General features: G+C 46.4%; 1 protein-coding gene across 1 annotated transcript in view; it reads right to left on the reverse strand.

Moving 5' to 3' along the window:
* Positions 1-18891, reverse strand: part of SPTBN1 (spectrin beta, non-erythrocytic 1) — a 179377-nt gene that overhangs the window by 60579 nt on the left and 99907 nt on the right. Inside the window, exon 3 of the mRNA XM_081100735.1 lies at positions 1036-1187. Within this exon, the coding sequence (XP_080956861.1) occupies positions 1036-1187 (152 nt within the window). The remainder of the gene's footprint in view (positions 1-1035; positions 1188-18891) is intronic.

Raw genomic sequence — 18891 nt, forward strand, 5'->3', positions numbered from 1 at the left:
GGTTTCTACCCAGGCTCGCGGAGGCAATTCTGCTGTGGGCTAATAATAGGGCAGGGTACCATCTTAGCTCCCTGCCTGTGGTCAGAGGTGTGTGGGTCGGTCTGCACACAGAGCCATGTGGCTGTAAGTTACAGGGTAGAGATCGAGTTAAAAATAAGGCTTTCTGGCAGCCCTGCCAACCGCCAGCATATTTTCCTGGTGATGTCACTACAGATGTGGGGCTCCATCCCTGGGCGTCAGCTTTCGGCTCGGTCCCACCCACCACCTATGGAACTGCATGTGATCTGGCAGAATACAGCATCCATTTTCAAACCAAGACCAGACAAAACCTGTTGGGTCAGTTAGGGAGACTGGCTTAAGCTTCCTTGGCTTAAGGTTCATAAACAACAGTCACATCAGAGACAAGCCGCTGTAGCGCTGAGAAACAAAATGGGGATACAATTTTCACTGCAGGCTGAAAACTCCCTTGCCTGAAAAGGCACGGTGAATTCATTAGAAGCTCCGAGTTTCCAAGGAGACGACAAAACACCAGCCTCTCCCTCCACCCCCAAAATAAAAAGTGTGCAGGGAAGAAAGCAAAAACGTCAGAGAACTACTGAGTTCAATTCTTGACACTTTAAAACGGCAGCTCAGATTTTCCAGAGAATTAATATAACACAAATTCAAAATTATTCCATGATCTCGTGGGCTATAGATCCATCTTGGAGCCAGGGCCCCGGGCTGGCCCTTCAATTACCAGCACCATGCCCTGTTTAAGGGGGGACACCAGCCAAGGTCCCTCTGACCGAAGGTGGTAGTGACCTCGCAAATTACGAGAACGCGGCCACCTTATTACAGGCTCAAGAACATCAACTAGACTCAGAATGTCTACACAGGAGCTTTCTCCAACATGCTCATCTCTCTTATCAAGGTTCTCCTTCTCCAGAAGATCAGCCATTGATTGTGTAATTTACCAGGAGGAAAGCCCTGATAGATTTCTCAAAAACATTTCCCCACCCATGCTGCAAGACACTTAAACAGCAGCCCGACACTCACCAGCCTCTCTCCAGAGAGGACCTCCAGCAGCTTGATGAGCATCCGTCCATCTCGAAGGTCCGTGTACAGGTCTGTGATCCGGCAGGACACTCGGGCGAGGTGGGAATTGACCCACTTGGTGAAGGTCTTCTTCTGCACGGCTTCACGCTCATCTGCAAACACAGGAGAGCCTGCGTTACCACCAGCCACAGCACAGGCGCAGCGGCGTGGTGCCAGGGGGGCCATGGGGCCCAGCCAGAGGAGGAGCAGCAGAACTGAACTCGAGTGAAACCTCTTCAGCAGGACCCACTCTTGGACCCACAGGAGTCCTGCAGTCTGTGAACATCTGGGCGCTTCAGCATACCACCAACAGAATGCCCTTTGCTTTCATTCAATTCACTATCTCCCATTTCTGCTGAAGACGCAGCCGGGTACAGTAGATGACAGGGAGGTCTTTTGCAATCCTGCCCATTGGATTAACACTTGGCTGGTAAAGTCTCGTTACAGCTATCGTTTCTCAAAAGGCAAGTGTGGGGGAAGTACACTGATTATGGAAGCATGTAGGGGAGAAAAACTCAGAAGACACTCAGAAATTGCTTCTCTATACAAAGGATCAGGCATCACCTACCTCGTAAAATAGATTTACTCATGACCTTGATCTACAATGAAAACTTGCTGTAAGTCACAAGCCCCGTGAACAACACAGAAAATGGCAAGCAACATGGTAGAGTTCAAAGAGATCTGGCCAGGCACTGGAAGAGGAGGGCCTGGGCCCAAGGTTTTGCCAAAAATGTGCGGAGACACTGGATGCAGTGTCCCCTTCTGTAAGACGAGTGGACAGCTATCACCTCCAAACTCAACCATTCGCTGAAAAGGCAACTGTTAGTTTATGCTCTAGAGCAGTGGTTCTCAACCTTCCTAATGCCGCGACCCTTTAATACAGTTCCTCATGTTGTGGTGACCCCCAATTTCATTGTTACAAATTGAACATAATTAAAGCATAGTGATTAATCACAAAAACAATATGTAATTATATATGTGTTTTCCGATGGTCTTAGGCGACCCCTGTGAAAGGGTCGTTCGACCCCCAAAGGGGTCACGGCCCACAGGTTGAGAACCACTGCTCTAGAGTGTGGCAGTCACACATCCAAGTCATCGAGGGAACTTGTTCTTCGAGCCTCAGTCCAATTTAAAGCATAAAACTCTAGATACTTCTGCCCAGCACTGGCCCGTCACATCCCATACAAACAAGCTTCCAATCTTTTTGCCTCTGCAGAATGTTCTACGTGCAGGCTGCTGAGACGTTCAGTGGGCACCCACCACTCGTACTGACTATGTACTTCTGTCACATACTCGCCTGTTTCTAGTTCCATGAGCATGAACTGGCACTAAAAGGACCCAAGGCCTACTCCTTCCAGTGCCAGCCCAAAACCACCGAAAGGTTTATGTATTCATCTACAACGAAGGGGGGCAGGCCCCAACCATTTTTATGTATTTCACCACCATGGGGTGACAACTAAAAAGCCACCCTTGCTGATGGGGCATGCACTGGGTGGCCTGGGAGTACTGGGTTCCCAGGCTGGCCAGAGCATCCTGGGAAGGTGTGCCTGGAAGGTTTTACGGAGGTCTCCATTCACCCCACTGCAGGGAGGGAGAGAGGGAGGGCGGCAGAGACAACGTGGGATGAGCCTTTACTGCTGCCAACCTAGCAGGTGAGGCAGCGGGGGGCCTCTGCCAAGACAGCTGGCCACCTGCTGCAGCCAGCAGCTCCGCCCGGCCCAGGCTTGCCCTAAAGGAGCAGCCTGTCCAGGGGGAGAAAGGACCTTTCCCAGGAACAAAGGCCGACCAAATACAGACAAAGGACCAGAAAGGATGGGACTGGGGGGAGTGAGAAGGCGGCAGTGAGGGACACACTGCAGCCTGAAAAAGAAGCTGCACCAATAGCGTCACGATCAGCCACAGAGAAAAGATCACCTGCATTATTAATCGCACAATCATCCTGATGGATGGTAGCTTTACGACAGTGGCATGGGCGGCTAGCTGCTTTTTGTTTGTCTGTTTGCCTAAGGTTGGCTGCTTTCAAACAGCAGGTCCGGATCGGAATACACAGACACGCGAAGTTTCTCCTAGGTACGGTTCAGATGCATGTAGGGTCAACTAATGGCTTTTTATAGTGTTTTTTTTATGTGCTACACTGGAGTTACAAATGTCTTTCATAAAGCCCTTGATGGGTATCCTAGGCAGTTATTAAAGGGTTTGGGGCTCAAAGTCACTACCACACCCAGCATATCAAGGGAACAAGATCAAAATGAAAACCTGCTTGGATTAAGGTATTTCTAAATAAACAAGCACACAATGTGCTCGTCAGCCAATTGTGGCTCCTTGGGCAAATCTCACCTTACAGAAACACCTCGGGCTTCTTTCAGGTTCTGAATTAACAGGTTCCTTTATGAGGAGATTCTGAGGATTTGCTTCAAAAGACAGTAAAAGCACTCCCACAGCACCCTGACCTGCAGAGTTATCGTCCCACGCACCCCCTCCCCATGAGGAGACCACAGAGAGGTCGTGGGTGGAGCAGAGAGAGCCCAATGGAAATAAGACAGGCTGGGGATCTGTGCCAGGAGGGATCCCCAGAGCTGCGGGGTCCTCAGAAACTCCGGGAAGAAGGTAAGAAAGAAGAGGAGAAAGAAGTTTAAAAAATTAAACTAAACAAAATAAAAGGAATGAAGGTTTACTTTCTAGCCCTCTCCCCTGCTCCCCACTTCTCCCCTCGGTTTCAGAAACGAGCTCCAGGGAGAGTGAGCACACTAGAAGAATCACACAGAGTCCAAGTCCCTGGGGCTCACACCACCACACTGGAAAAGGCATGGAAGATTCCATGCAGGAACTGGACCAGAACCAACACTCTTACGACACACAAGGGGCAGGAAACGGACTCAGCCGGAGACGCGAAGCCCGGCCAGCTTAGTGTGTCCTCTTACAATGGATCACTTGGGTGAACTACAAACACTTCTGAGGCCGGAAGGAGGGAAAGGAAGGGGGAAAAGATCTACCCAGAGGCCCAGTTGAGGATGAGGCTGTGAGTCCTTGGGGACTCCGTCCTTTGTTCCACCCTTCCTGGGAACGCACAATGACATCACCCCTGCAATCCCAACCCAGCCAGGCCGGGGCAGATCAGGCCAGACGCCTGCCCGAGGAGGAGCAGGAGGCCCTTGGCACAGACAAGGCAAGACAGTCCGGAGACGTGTTTCCAGCTAAAGCTGCTACCACTGGGCCTGAGCTGTGTGAGGAGGGGTGGGGGTAGTAGGAAGAGAAACCACTTCTAGTGCCACACGGAGGAGCAAATCTGGTGATTCAAAAGGGGGCCCTTGAAAGTTGTACCGATTTGGTTATTCAGATCAGGTTCTCAAGTGGGGCGTGATTTTGCTCCCCAGGGAGACATTCTTGACTGTCACGACTGGGGGTCAGGTGTTATTGGCATCTAGTGGGTAGAAGCCAGGATGCTGCTCAACACCCCACAGTGCACAGGGCAGCCCACACCACGAGGAATTATCCAGCCCCAAGGTTAGCAGTGCCCGCTGGGTTGAGAAACCCTGGTTTAGACATTCTGGGCTTACACCGATTGGAGCTGGCATGCACAGGTCTCAGTCGGCACTTGGCAGAGAGGGACAGCTGAATTGAGGTGTTAGTCATTCATGACTCCCTTTACCCACACCAAAGGGCTTTCCATCCGGATGGCTGGTGGCAGCAGAAATCCCCTGCCCTCAGGCCCACTCGTCGCACTGCACTAGGGCTCGCTGCTTCCTTGCGAGAGAGAGGAGCCACTGCCGGAGCAGCAGGGAAAACCATGGGTGGGCGCCCCATCTGTCCTCCACACCATTTCCATTCTCCTTTTACCTTTTCAGTGCCTTGTATTGCTGTTCATCAAGCCAAATCATGCCTGCATCTCCTCCCGAGAAGCTGACGTGGCTGAACCGACGCTGGGGCAGGTTCCCACGCAGCCTTATCCAAAACTGGGTAGGTGGTGGGCCCAGGAATAGGCACCTCGCAGGTCTGCTCCCCGTGTGTTTGCCCCCAACCCCAAATTACAGTTACTTAGAGGGACTCTCGGGCATTAGATGAGAGGCGGTGAAGTGCACATCAAAGTGCCGGCCTGTAGCGAGTACTCATCAAACCAGTTCCTCCTCCTTTTCCCCAGCAAAGCCGCTCTCTCATCAGTTTAAAACCATTTGAGAAATGCATCAGGGATCATGGGGTCATATAATCTCCGGGTGGAACAAGCCTTTGGAAGGCATCTGAATCACCTTGCTTTCAAAAGAAAAATTCCTTCTACAGCCTTGGGCCAGCTATTTAAAAAACCCAGAGAGGGGGAAACTATTTGTGTGTGGCAGGAGGTTAATAGTTACATAAAAAGAAAATGACTTGTTCTTTCTTTTTTTTATTAAAATAATAATAGCATTCACTGAGCACTTACTATGTCTCTGGTACCAATATACATGCTTTACAACGCTCATAACTATTCCACGAGGCAGGAACTAGTAACTCTCCTGGAAGGTCGGCTCCAAAACCTGGTTTTCAATCTCTAGGCAATAATGCCTCTAGCACAACATTAAAAATATTAATAATAAAAACAAACACGGCCCTAACCCGTTTGGCTCAGTGGATAGAGCGTCGGCCTGCGGACTGAATGGTCCCGGGTTCGATTCCGGTGGAGGGCATGTACCTTGGTTGCGGGCACATCCCCAGTAGGGGGTGTGCAGGAAGCAGCTAATTGATGTTTCTCTCTCATTGATGTTTCTAACTCTCTCTCTCTACCTTCCTCTCTGTAAAAAATCAATAAAATGTTTTTTAAAAACAAACAAACAAAAAACAACACAAAACATGCCACAAGGATACAAGCTCCCAGAAGCACCCATAATCTCGCCACCCTAACCCAAGTCCTATTCTGTCCAAGGGTCTGCTCCGGCCCTTGGATGACTCCAATTGTTGGGATGGTGTCTCCATCAAGATGAGATCTGGCCCGGCCAGCATGGCTCAGTGGTTGAGCATCAATCTAGGAATCAGCAGGTCACAGTTTGATTTCGGGTCAGGGCACATGCCCTGGCTGTAGGCTTGATTCCCAGTAGGGGGCATGCAGGAGGCAGCTGATCGATGATTCTCATCATTGATTTTCTATCTCTCTCTCTCCCTTCCTCTCTCTGAAATCTATAAAAAATATATATATTTTTAAAAAAAAGACGAAATGTGTGTCTGTGGCCCATGGAGCTCACTTCACCTTTGATGCCACAGAGAAAAGATCTCCCCAGCCCTCCACGGAAAGACCTTCAGGTTTAAACACCGCTCAATGACCCTTCTTTGCAATGACTGTCATAGTGCGGTGGGCAGAGGGGAATACAAGTTGGTCCCTGAGGACACTACCTGCTCTTGCAGCCTGGAGATCACCACACACCTACTGGTTCAAGTAGCGGTGGCTGCAGCACCAGCAGCCCAGGGATGGAAACGAGGGAACCACGGGAAGAAGGGAAAAGACCCAGCAGCCCTCTGGTGAGGCTGTCTGTGTGTCAACACAGGGGTGGGAGCCAGGAAGGACCCCAAAAGCTCCTCTCAAAACAAGTTCCCCACAACCACGAATTCTACCAAAATGTCCTCGGAACCCTGAAAACCAGAAGCGGTTCTAAGATCCAGCCAAGTCGTTAGCTCCACAGGCTCACAGATGAATCAGTCAACTCCTGGAAAATGAGCATTCCTGAGAAGCAGATGAGTAAACCCAGATGCGTGGAAATAGCGACGCCAGTACCTATGTCAGCTCTGGATCCTTGGAAGGAGAGAATTATAAGTGAAATTCTAGTATGGCATTCTTTCCTAAAAACAGAACTTTGTAAGATGGCATGCCTGCAATACCACCGCCACACATCTGAATAAAAATGTGCACTTCCTTCAAGCTCACTGGATCTGCACAGCAGCTCTCAGGGAGGTGGACACAAGAGTCAGTGAGGTTCAGGGCTGTGCAGTGTCACCGGCCCGCAGCGGCGGAGCTGCACATGCTGGTGGTGCCCCTGGGGGCTGCTGTCTCTCCCATGACTCAGCCAGGTTAAGAGGGATTAGGCTGCTTGGCTACACTCTCTCCTCTAAGTATCTAGACCAGCCGTGGGCAAACTACGGCCCGCGGGCCGGATCCGACCCGTTTGAAATGAATAAAACTAAAAAAAAAAAAAAAAAAGGACCGTACCCTTTTATGTAATGATGTTTACTTTGAATTTACATTAGTTCACACAAACACTCCATCCATGCTTTTGTTCCGGCCCTCCGGTCCAGTTTAAGAACCCATTGTGGCCCTTGAGTCAAAAAGTTTGCCCACCCCTGATCTAGACTCACTGTTTCATGTTTCTGATAAACATACTTGACATTTTCAGAGGATTTCTTAGAGAAAAAGGGTGAGGTATTCAGAATAGAGGAACATATTATCATAATTTTAACCAAAGGGCTGTGACTATCCTCTCCATCATCACCCCCTTCTAAAAGTACATAATTGACTTCCTCTCTTTTTAGGGAATGACTATTATCAATAGTGGAAGACTATGGCGCTTTGATATTTATTTATTACTCTGAAGATTTTGCTGTAATTGGAAAAATGAATGCTGTGTTAGCACGAGTTCGCATGTTAGAAATTGCTTTGATGAGAAGGAGGGTGCTGTGTTACGGGAATGACTGTACGGCATCTTTCTGCAACACCCTCTGCAGAGTGCTAAATGCAACCATATTCACCATATGCCACAGCTCTGGCTACGAACAGGGGTGGGAGCCAAGGACGAAGGGAGGTCTGAAAGCACGGAACTTTTCTGGATGGAAAATAACGGAAACACAGAAACATTCATAATTCCCCCAGAGACCGAATTTATACCTGGCTTAAGAGAGCAAATCTCTCTTTAACTTTTCTGAACCTGCTAGTGTAACCCAAGAATGTTCTCTATCAGGATCTTCAGTTGTGCTAAGATAATGGCCCACCTTATGTAAGAATTGGCAATCATGTGCAATTTTTCTTTGTATAGACCCATGGCTAAGTTAGGTCTAGACTTGGGTTCATGGTAGGAAATTTCAGAGGTACAAGGATGGAAGCTGAGAAGAAATCAAAAGGAGATGATGAAGCAATGATCCCATGCACACGTGCACGGTTGGCCATTTAAATCAACAATACTGTACAGGCTAGCTGATCAGGACCAATTCTAACCTGAGGTTCAGAGTATTTATACACTCCAATATTTACAAAGTGCAGACTGTATGCAGAACTATGTCTAAGACAAGGTCTCTTGCCCTCAATGAACTAGAAGTCTAGCTGGAGAAACAAAACAGAAAATTAAAAAATAAAAGATATGACAAAATAGTACAGGAACAGTTGCAAAGAGAATGATTTCAACAGTTTGGGGGGTTGGAAGAAAAAACTCACTACAATTAGAATGGTTTCAGGCCCCACCCTTCAAAGTTACTGGAGTCCCCTGCCTTGCGCCTTTCCCTTTCTTACCTACCTTAAACATCAGTGCCATACTTATCTCCCCCAAACAATGGTTTTTCAAAGTTACTTCACTGTACCAAAACCTTGAATGGCCTCTACCCACAAGACAGACCAAACCTCTGAGCCTGGTGGCCTTTCCTCGGCACCTGTTTCCTCTGGCAACTTCCCTAACATACCATCTTTGTGTCAACCCAACAAGACTTCTTACTCATTATGTTCTGAACGCTTACCCTACACATTGCCTTTTCTTTCCCATCTTTGCTTACACCATTCCCCTAACCTAGAAGGCAATTTCTCTTCTCTTGCCCTTCTTTTAAGACCCAGGGCAAGATCTACTCTTCCAAAAGGCCCTTCATTTGATGGGATGTGGTCTCTTATCTTTTTTTTTTTTTTTTTAATTTTTTTTTAATATATTTTATTGATTTTTCACAGAGAGGAAGGGAGAGAGATAGAGAGAGTTAGAAACATCAATGAGAGAGAAACATCGATCAGCTGCCTCTTGCACATCCCCCATCGGGGATGTGCCCGCAACCCAGGTACATGCCCTTGACCGGAATCGAACCTGGGACCCCTCAGTCCGCAGGCCGACGCTCTATCCACTGAGCCAAACCGGTTTCGGCCTCTTATCTTTTTTTTATGTATCCTGTGTCCTACCTCGGCAACTACCCTATACCTGCCTCCAAGGACCCAACTCTGTATCTGTTCAGAGCCTTAGCACATGCCGGGCAGAGTGGGTGCACAATAAACATTTGTCGAAGCAATCAACAAACCTCCAGTGCCCAAGAAATACGTTCTGGATAATCCCACTGCTGCTGGTTGTTCCACTGAAATTACTGAGGAAAGAAATTCCAAATCACAGAGACAGGCCCTAAGTATGTAAATGTTATCAGTGTACAACACCAAAAATTTTGCACAACTGAATTGTTTCTTGCAACTCTTCCTCAATGTCTGATAAATGATAAAACTACAATTTTGTGGCACTGTGTGTTAGATTAAAAGGGGCCCAAAGCTAACCTAAAAGTGTGACAAATGTTGTTTGCTTTTGTTCTGTTTATCTTCTGGGTAATTGCCACCACATACCTGTACAGAGCAGAGTGAAGATGCAAAATACTTAGGGTGTAGTAATTAGAGCATTATTGTAACACAACCCAAACAGGCCAATAGTCACAAGACTTGACTTATACTAATTTTAACAATGCATCCGTTAAAGCTCAATTCTTAGGTTGTTTTTTTAAAAAAAGAATTATAATTCAAAACAAAAGATTACAGTAGGGTGGAGTCCCCATATGTGCCTTAGCCTAAAAAAATAAATAAGTCATTTCCCATGAGTAACATGCAAAATACACAGAGCAGGAAACCGGAAACAGGCGACTGGCTGTATTGATAATAGAGAATCAGACTGTTATCTTGAGGCAGCAAACGGAAGGAAACTAATCTTTCGACTGAAGGCCTCCCTGCGCTGGATTAGTCTGGAGGCCTTTCATTTATGTTTGCTGATTTGTATATAAATAGAACTTGAGTTAAAACGCTTTTCTTAACAGTTTAACCCACTTCATGGATAAAACACATGTAAACATCTGTTCTAAATACATGTGTAGCAAATATGCAATTCTCTGCTAATTCTTAACAGTCTGATATGCAGACTACAGAACAACAATAAACTCTATATAACCTTGAGCCTATGGTTTACATCAGCAAAGCAGGCTCTGCTGGCAGCTGTACCAAGGGTCTTTCTTCTGAGCAGCACAGTCCCAATTTTGCCAGCGTGAAAAACAAAGGCATGGGGGGGGGACCTCTGAGGGGAGGCCTACAGTAACGAACAGAGACAGCAGGCCGGCTTCCAGGGGTCCTGGCCGCCTGTCATGATTATCACTTCAAGATGAGCCTCTTAAAATCATAGTCCACAAAAAGCCAAGACTGTGGAGGAGGCTGAGGTTATGGTGGGAACAAATTCTGAAAGCCTTCGGGCAGAGGAACACCACTAACTCTCCTAAGATGAGAGCTAGGGTGAGAACGAGCGTGAATTAACAGCAGAGTAAAGTGCTGAAGACACGGGGGAAAAGTGCCTTAATTAAACAGAAACAGGGCATTATGAAAAAGTATTAAGAAACCAGTCACAGCCCTAGCTCGTTTGGCTCAGTGGAGAGAGCATTAGCCTGCAGACTGAAGGGTCCCAGGTTCAATTCTGGTCAAGGCCACATGCCTGGGTTGCAAGCTTGATCCCCAGTAGGGGGTATGCCAGAGGCAGCCAATCAATGTTTCTCTCTCATCATTGATGTTTCTCCCTCTCCTTTCCTCTCTGGACTCAATAAAAAATAAAAAATAAAAGGAAATCAGTCATAAAATTTGCCAGAAAATGGGCGGCACACTTTAAAACTGCCTTCATATACAGGAAGCCATACCTTGAGCCTGCTAATCTGCCACCTCCATCTCTGCGGACGGCCCTGCAGGAAACAGCCTGAAACCACAGCCAGGGATAATCAGACAAAGGATGAAGGAGTCCTGCTCTGTCCCTATGCACTGGTGGAGGCTGTGTTAGGATATTTGCTAACTTGACCTTGTTTATTACAAGCTGTTGGTTCTAACTCGAGGAGGCACAGCAAAGTTTAGGTTACCCACCTGAACCACGGGCACATGGTTAACAAGGTCATATCCAGGACTAGAACCCACATCCACTCCCTGAAGAATCGAAAAGCTCCCACACCACCACTGCCTAAGGAAAACAAGATATTACCTCCCCCACACCCCAAATAAGAGGAAAAAAACCATAGCTGTCCATCCCAGGTCAGTTCCTTCTTAACTGAAAAGATCAATTTAAAATAAGCAACAGCAATCTTCAACCTATAGCCTGGGCTGTAGAACCGTTTTTTATTTTATTGGGTGGGGAGGTCTTGGAAGAGGATGAGGAGATAGGACAGATACTCTATGTGGCCTGCAAAGCCCAATGTAGTTACTACCTGACCCTTAACAGAAAAACTTTGTCAGTTCCTGGTTCTAAACATTCCATAATGTCACTGGTCTAATATCCCAGTTGCTAGCTTCCATTTTCAAATCAAATCAGTGTAGCAAATATGCAAGGAGTGCTTGCTCTGGGGCCATTTTAAACTTCATTGTTAAACATGCAATAGCCGTGTGTGTGTGTGTGTGTGTGTGTGTGTGTGTGTGTGTGTTTAAAAAGTTTGTTTTTATTGGTTCTGACGGGGGAGGGGGGGGAGAGAGGGGGAGAGAGAGAGAGAGAGAGAGAGAGAGAGAGAGAGAGGAGAGAAACATTGGTTGGCTGCCTCCTGCACACCCCACACTGGGGATCAAGCAGAAACCCAGGCACGTGCCCCTACCGGGTATGCAACCAGCAGCCTCTCGGTGCATGGGACAATGCTCAACCAACTGAGCCACACCAGCCAGGGCCACATGTATATTTTTTAAATTATGTTACTATCAGGTCAGTCAGGAGGTGAACACAGGGCCCTCTCCCCTCCCCGGCTGAAGGGTATTTATCTGGTTACCCGACACACAGAGTTAACAGTGCCCAGCTGCCAGGAGGGACAAAGCATGGCTGGAACTCAAGGCCACGCCTTCATCTTCCAAGGATGAGGAAGAGCCCTGTGGCTTGGGGCCAGCTTTCCCAACTTCCCACTGTCTCTCCTCACCAGCTTCCGGTCCCCAGTTCTTACTCTGATGGACATTTCGTCTTCATTTCTCTTCCCCCAACCCTCCCTGGAAGGAAACTAAAAATATTAAGTCCAAGGTTGACTGAGGGTAACTTGTAACATCCTCCAAAGATGGGAAAGGCTTGGAACTAAGCACATGCCATATCTTTCATTATTAAACGTAGATGGCAGAATGCTAACATGCATACAGACTAACTAGGAGGGCACCTTTTAAAGAGCAATAACCATAATGCATTCACTAGAGATAAGGCTTTATGAAGGTAATTTCATTGCAACATACTGGGATGAGGGTGGGAGGTTGCGTCTGTAAATAACTTTCTCTAAGCAACAAGTAAAGAAACAGTGAACGTATTCTAAGCCAGTCTATCACGTGCCACACAAATCCACTGGTAAAGGTAAAATCCTGTACTTCATTCGCAAGGACTAAAGATAGATTTTTGTGACAGGAGCCTTGGGACGAGATGGAGGTGGTGAGATAGCACTTAAATTTACTTTTTTCATGCAAATGCACACACAAAAAAGGTAGCTGTCCTGTTCTATGGACTGTGTAGCTGGTCTAAGCTAGCATGTTAGAAATCAAATCGTGTGCGCTCTGGCCCTTGCTTATGATTTTTCTCTCTTCTCCTGTTTTCTGGAATTCTTAGGGTCAACAGTGAAGGAAAGAAAACAGAACTCTCTTTCACACACCAGAGTCACATTATGGTCAGACACTCAAGACACAAGAGGATCCCCCTCAATGCTTTCAGAGGCCGACGCTGCCAACAACATGACTGCCAGTCCAGCAACTTGAGACAGTTCCCGACAGCTCTCCTGTGAGAGGAGGATGCCCAAAGCAACCACAGTAATTTATGGAGCCCCAAAAGCTAAGGTCCAAGGGACTCTTTTAAAACCAGAGACACACTGACAAGGAGGGGTCAGAGACCTAAAGATCGCCATAAAGCTGTCTGCTTTACATGGACAGCACAGTGTTCACCAAAACCACCATTTCCTGAAGGGATCGTGGAAGCGGCCATGGAAGATCATATAAGGTATCATGGAAATCCTCCACATAAGGTTACACATGTAAATTTAACCTGCAGGGGCCTAGGATTCGGGGACACAGAAAGCCACCGTGATGCCGAGTTACCACATGGAACTACAGAATTGTAGCAAAGTTCCACGTAGTGAGAAGAGAAATTATATTTAAAAGCAAATGAAACAGAAGAATTTAAAAACTGGCTTTTGTCCTAAAGAACAATGCCAATTAGTCACCTAAACTCCTTACACTATCAGGGTTGAAATGGCAGGCTGATAAATTAAATAAGACTGTCTTGTCCATGGCAAAACTCCAAAATTACAGTTGTATATGCAAGTAAGCCCAAGCCTCTGTGTGTGTTTGGGGGGGGGGGGGGGAAGGTACTCAACTAACGGCTGTGACAAGATGCAAAAACAAAATGCATAACGTTATAAAGAGGAACCACTCCTAGATCTAGCCCTATTTTCTAAGTGATCTCTGAGTGCATCAAACCAAAATTTCACTTCTCACTTAATATTCCTCATTCAGGAAGCAATTTACTGAATGAAAAGCTCTGATCCAATGCTCAATTATGTATTTTAACTTAGCCAATGATTTCACTGCCTAAAACATTGTTCCATGTAGAACAGCGAATGTTGTACACACGGGTACCCAGCATTCAGTCATGCAGGCCCTACCATCATTTTTTTTTTTTCCATCTTGAGTCAATCAACCAATGAGCAACCATTTCTAGAGTACCTAAGCGTGAAGGCACTGTGAGGGCACCTCAAAGCATTAAGAGTTCTCTCCTTAAAAAGTTAGTGAGCGATTTACAACTCCTTGAGAATTCACAGCACCAGATAACTGATACCCACATTCAACTACCACTTAGTTATTTTTAAGGTATCTTAAAGTAAAAAAGAGAAAGTTATTACTCACAAGGTCAAAGCCTGCAAAACAATTCTGCTAACTTCCTTTGTGGCTTTCCTTAACCTCACCCAAACGACAAATGGTTACGCAAGACTTCTTCCATAGCCAAACAGCACAGAGTTTTGGCGGGCAGACGCTGTGAGTACACAATGTGCACTGCCTTGTTTCAATAATGGAGGGCAGAAAAGCTGGAGGGGGAGTCCGATTCAACCCCCAGGATGATCCAGTCGACAGGTGGGGTGGCACCAAAGGATCCCTCACACTAATCAAAGGTGGGCAGGGCAGTGAACAGTTTATACTCGCTCTGTCTGTTTAACCAAAGCCTGTTTTCATTCACAGGAACACGAATCAAAGTTTTAAGTCCCGTGTTGTAGAAGACAATGCACAAGGTGTGACCTGGATCACACTGAATCTTCTTAGCGTATAATGATTCATCTACTTTAATTTTTCCAAATGAAAAAAGAAAGCAACAGAAGGGGGAAATAAAGAGGGAGAACGGTTTTTCTGTTTTCTATTTGTTTTGGAAACTTAAACCTGTTGCACAGTGATTTTACTACATGCAAATCTCTTGCCACAAAATAGAACACAAGGTCTTTACAACGTCCCAGAGTGTGCACCCACATGCAGGCTCCCCACCCCACCCTGTTTCCCTCCCATCCCTAACAAGCAAGGCTTTATCTCCCAGCCCACAAAGCCAGGTGCTTAACAACAGGTGTGGGGACCTGGCTGTTGGTCCTTTAGTCAGTTTATGGGAGCGGAGGGGGGAGAGGAAGCCAGCGCTGGCACAGGAGTATCACCGCTAGTTACCTAGATCCGTCCTGGGAGCCTGCTGCTAGAGCTGATTTGTTCAGGGGCATTTTATTGCTTCATGTAGCCCTTGGCTGTTTCTCCTCTATAAAGAGGATAATCTTGACACTGGGTGGGAAGGGATGGAGGCCCACAGAGGTCCCGTCCCGCTGGGGTGGCAGACAGCACAAGTTCCTCTTTCAGGAGTAGGCGAAAGTAAATGGGAAAAAACAAAAAACAAAAAAAACTACCTCCAATCCTTGGACTTGAAAAATAAATCCTGTCACTTACTGAAGACCTGGAGAAAAGGGCATATTGGTGTGTGGTTGCTGGGAGGGTAAGTGGGCAATATCAAAATTTAAAATATGCACCTGCTCCATCTACCAAATCACACCTGTAGATATTTACTTTCTAGGAATACCTGTGCAGAAGCACAGAGATATGCAGGATAAGGACTGCGGATTTTTAAATAATTACAAAACACGGAGAGCAACAACAAAACAGGAAAGACCAAAACCAACTGAATGTATACAAACAGGTTGATGAATTAAAACATGATGCATCCATTCAAAAGAACAGTGTGTATGCATGAAAAAGGAGGGCAAGTCTGCAGCACACAGGCTTCCCAAAGAACAGCGCATACACTTAGTCTGATCCAATGAATGAACACATATTTAAATGCAAGTAATTACATTAAAAGGTATAGAGGAATACTTTCCAAAGGATTAACTTAATTAGCTCAAGCCAGAACGAGGGGCAGGAAGCATTTCCGCTTCTGTATTTCTGCACTGTTTGTTGGATATTTTTTTTTTTTTTGAAGAACACATACAATTTTTGAAATATTTAAAGGGCATTTCCATTTGAGAGGAAAACACACAATTCATTTTTACATGTTAAGAGAACTGAGGTTCCCCAATGGGTCTGAGGTTGAGGAGCAGGAATAAGAAGGGCACCAGCTAGAGGAAAACGAATTCTCCCAGGCCACCGCAAAAGGTTACATGTGAAATGCTGTCTTCAATGAGTTCTCTAAAATAAAATGCCACTCTGAATTTTCCTATCTTTCTTCTGGAGAGTAATAATTCAGTATTTAACCTTACACAACGTTTATCAGCAAAATAAGGCCAAAAAATACTAATACTCCCTTTTAATAAAGGGGGACACTGAGGATATTACACAAAAATAAGCGACATTCACTGAATGTCTACAGGATGCTAGGGGAGTAAGTTTCCCAGCAAGGATGCCAAAGGAACAAGGCAGAAGCCTAGAGGTCAGCCTCCAAGTCCCTTCTCCCTTGGCACTTTGGTCAGAAGAGCTCCCATTTTACAGCCTTTATTTGCTGGGGCTCCACCTCAGATTTCACCTACAGTAAAGACAAATTCCAGTGTTTAAAAGTATTTGTAAATTGCTTGACTAAGCAACAGGAAATAAGGATAGCTGCTGGAGGAGTTTCCAGTTTAACGATGCACCTGCCTCGCTGACAGGTAATTTATACTGCAACGAAACAGGTGACAAGAGGGGAATGAGCAAAGCACTGTGGGATCAGCTGACCAGAGGTGATGCAAGGGGTCAAAGCTTTCTAGTTGAGGTGCCATCACCAATCAGCAGCAGGGAGAAGATCAGGGCCCAATGGGGTTGATGTACCAGAGCTTCAGCTACACAAGTGGGAGGCTCCATGGGCAGGATCCTAAATGATGAGGGAATTCAAACATCGTTTCCCTTATCCACCCTCTAACTTAGCCTCACCACGTACTCTAAGGGCTAAGCACCTCTTCTAAGCACTTCCCTGAAACTATTTCATTTTCAAAAGCACCATGTGAAGTAGGCACTCTTATCATCAACTATATTTTGCATAAGAGCAAACTAAGGCTCAGAGAGGCTCTGTGACTTGCCCTCAGTCACACAGCAAGCAGAGTCCCGGGAGTCTGAACCAAGGGCTGGCTGCACAGCCCTGTACACTGGCGAGGACCTTATGCTGCCACGGACACGAAGCCGGGTTCCAGCCTGAGTGTGCATCAGGATTTCCCCCACCTAAAGGGAGCACACGGTACTAAAATCTCTTCGGGTAACCTTAATTCCTGACAATTCTAACACTCGGAGTGTTACATATAATTCCATGCAGAGGCCCTCATCAGAAAGAATCCCCCATAATATCTATTGTTCTTTCAATCCCATCAGGATCTTTCTTCAAGCCCCATCAGGGAAGTGTGCTCCTCTCCCCTGCCTGACACCTGGGAGGACTGTAATTCACCTTGCTCCATCAGGGTGCTTTCAGCCACCACCAACCACCGCAAAATCCAGAGAACACCGTCCTTCTCCAATGCCACCTGTAGCCACAGCACAGAAACATCCACGACTCTCCCATCCCGGCTCCCATTAAAATTGCTCCTTAGAGTCCGGAACCAGTGAGGCAAGAAAACTAGCTTTGTGGTTGTTCTGCCATCATGTATTTTAACAAACAGATAACTTAAGATTGCATCTGTTTTTCAAAAAGCACTGATATCACCTGAAGGCTTTGAACAAGCCAAGGGTACACACAAACAGACTTCAGGTGTGTTTTTCCTTTACCGAGGTTTTCAGAGCCATCCCACTCTTGGCACTGAAAACTCCCGGTACCCCAGGCGCCAAACCACGGAGCAGAGCACCTGCGGCCAGTGGAGAGAGAAACGCCTGCTACCTGGCAGGGAGCAAGGTCGTCCTCATTTTCAGATTTGGAAGGAAGCAGAGCAATTACTTAATCAAAAAGTATAGTTTGGGGTAATTAGCAGCAACAACGAAATGTTTAGCTGAGTTTCCTCTTTTTATCTTGAGGCGGTTCCTATATAGACAGATGCTCAGGAATAATGAAGTTTAATGAGACCTGTAGCAGCTGACTAATTAGTCAGGAGGAAGCAGCAAGGACAAGGAAAAAGGGGTTTTACTCTTGTTATGAGCTCAGGCCTTAGACAGTTATTTTTAATTGTGGGGGATGTACCCCAGGAAAATCCCTGAAGAGCCACACAGTGGTCCCAGGGCAAATAAAGTGTGTGAGTGTGTGTGTGTGTGTGTGTGTGTGTGTGTGTGTTAAAGGGCAAAGAAACAGAAGCATCAGTGGTAGCCTTGCCGAGATTTGGCTCGTCAGCGAGTAGTAATCACCTTGAGAGCCCAGAGGCATGGCAGCTGCGTGATTCCAACGCTACACCAACTTCTGTCAACACTGAAGGACGCCCGTGTCCTGGGCAAGCTGGACAGTCACCATCTGTCACACTGAAGCCCTTAGTGAGAACTCTCAATTCAGAGAATCCCTTCCTGCCCAATACGAAGAATATCACAAAGGAGAAGCACTAGTGACTATGGTCAAGTCCCCTGCTCTCCGTCCTACACTTGTACTGTCATTAAATCTGCTATTAAACCTGTTACGGGTCCATCTCATCTTGGCTCCCTCCAGGCCTGGTACTTTGGGAAGTGTGCAATAGGAACCCAAATCCTTTCAGAATTAACTAGCTACTGGCAAGAAACTATGAAGGAGGGAGGTGTTTTATTTGTCAGAGTGACAATCTGACAATGCCGCGATTATCACCCCCACACACAAACAGACATGGCAATACTACGGACCTCCCAACGCACAAGGCCTGTGCTTCAAACTGCTTTCCCAATAATGTGGGCAAATCTGCCCTTCGTGTATTTAGGGAACAGACTGTGCAGAGCTAGTGTGGGCCTTAAAAACGGAAAGTGTCCGGCCAAAGGGAGCCAGAAGCGTCTAAATGTTGCTGGTTTCCGCAAAGTTTCAGACGCTTTTTAGGTCCACATACCTCATTTTATTGTGCCTCACAGGTATTGCATTTTTTTTTATTTTATTTTTTTACAAATTCAAGGCAAGATCTTCCACCACCAAAAAGATAAAGATTCGCTTTATTATAATACTCACTTCATTGCAGAGTGCCCTGGAATTGAACCGCAATTGTTCCAAGGAATGCCCCTATAGTTCTACCTTTAACCCCCACCTCCCAGCA

The sequence above is a fragment of the Myotis nattereri genome (assembly GCF_964212035.1).
Source record: "Myotis nattereri genome assembly, chromosome: 10".
NCBI lineage: Eukaryota > Metazoa > Chordata > Mammalia > Chiroptera > Vespertilionidae > Myotis > Myotis nattereri.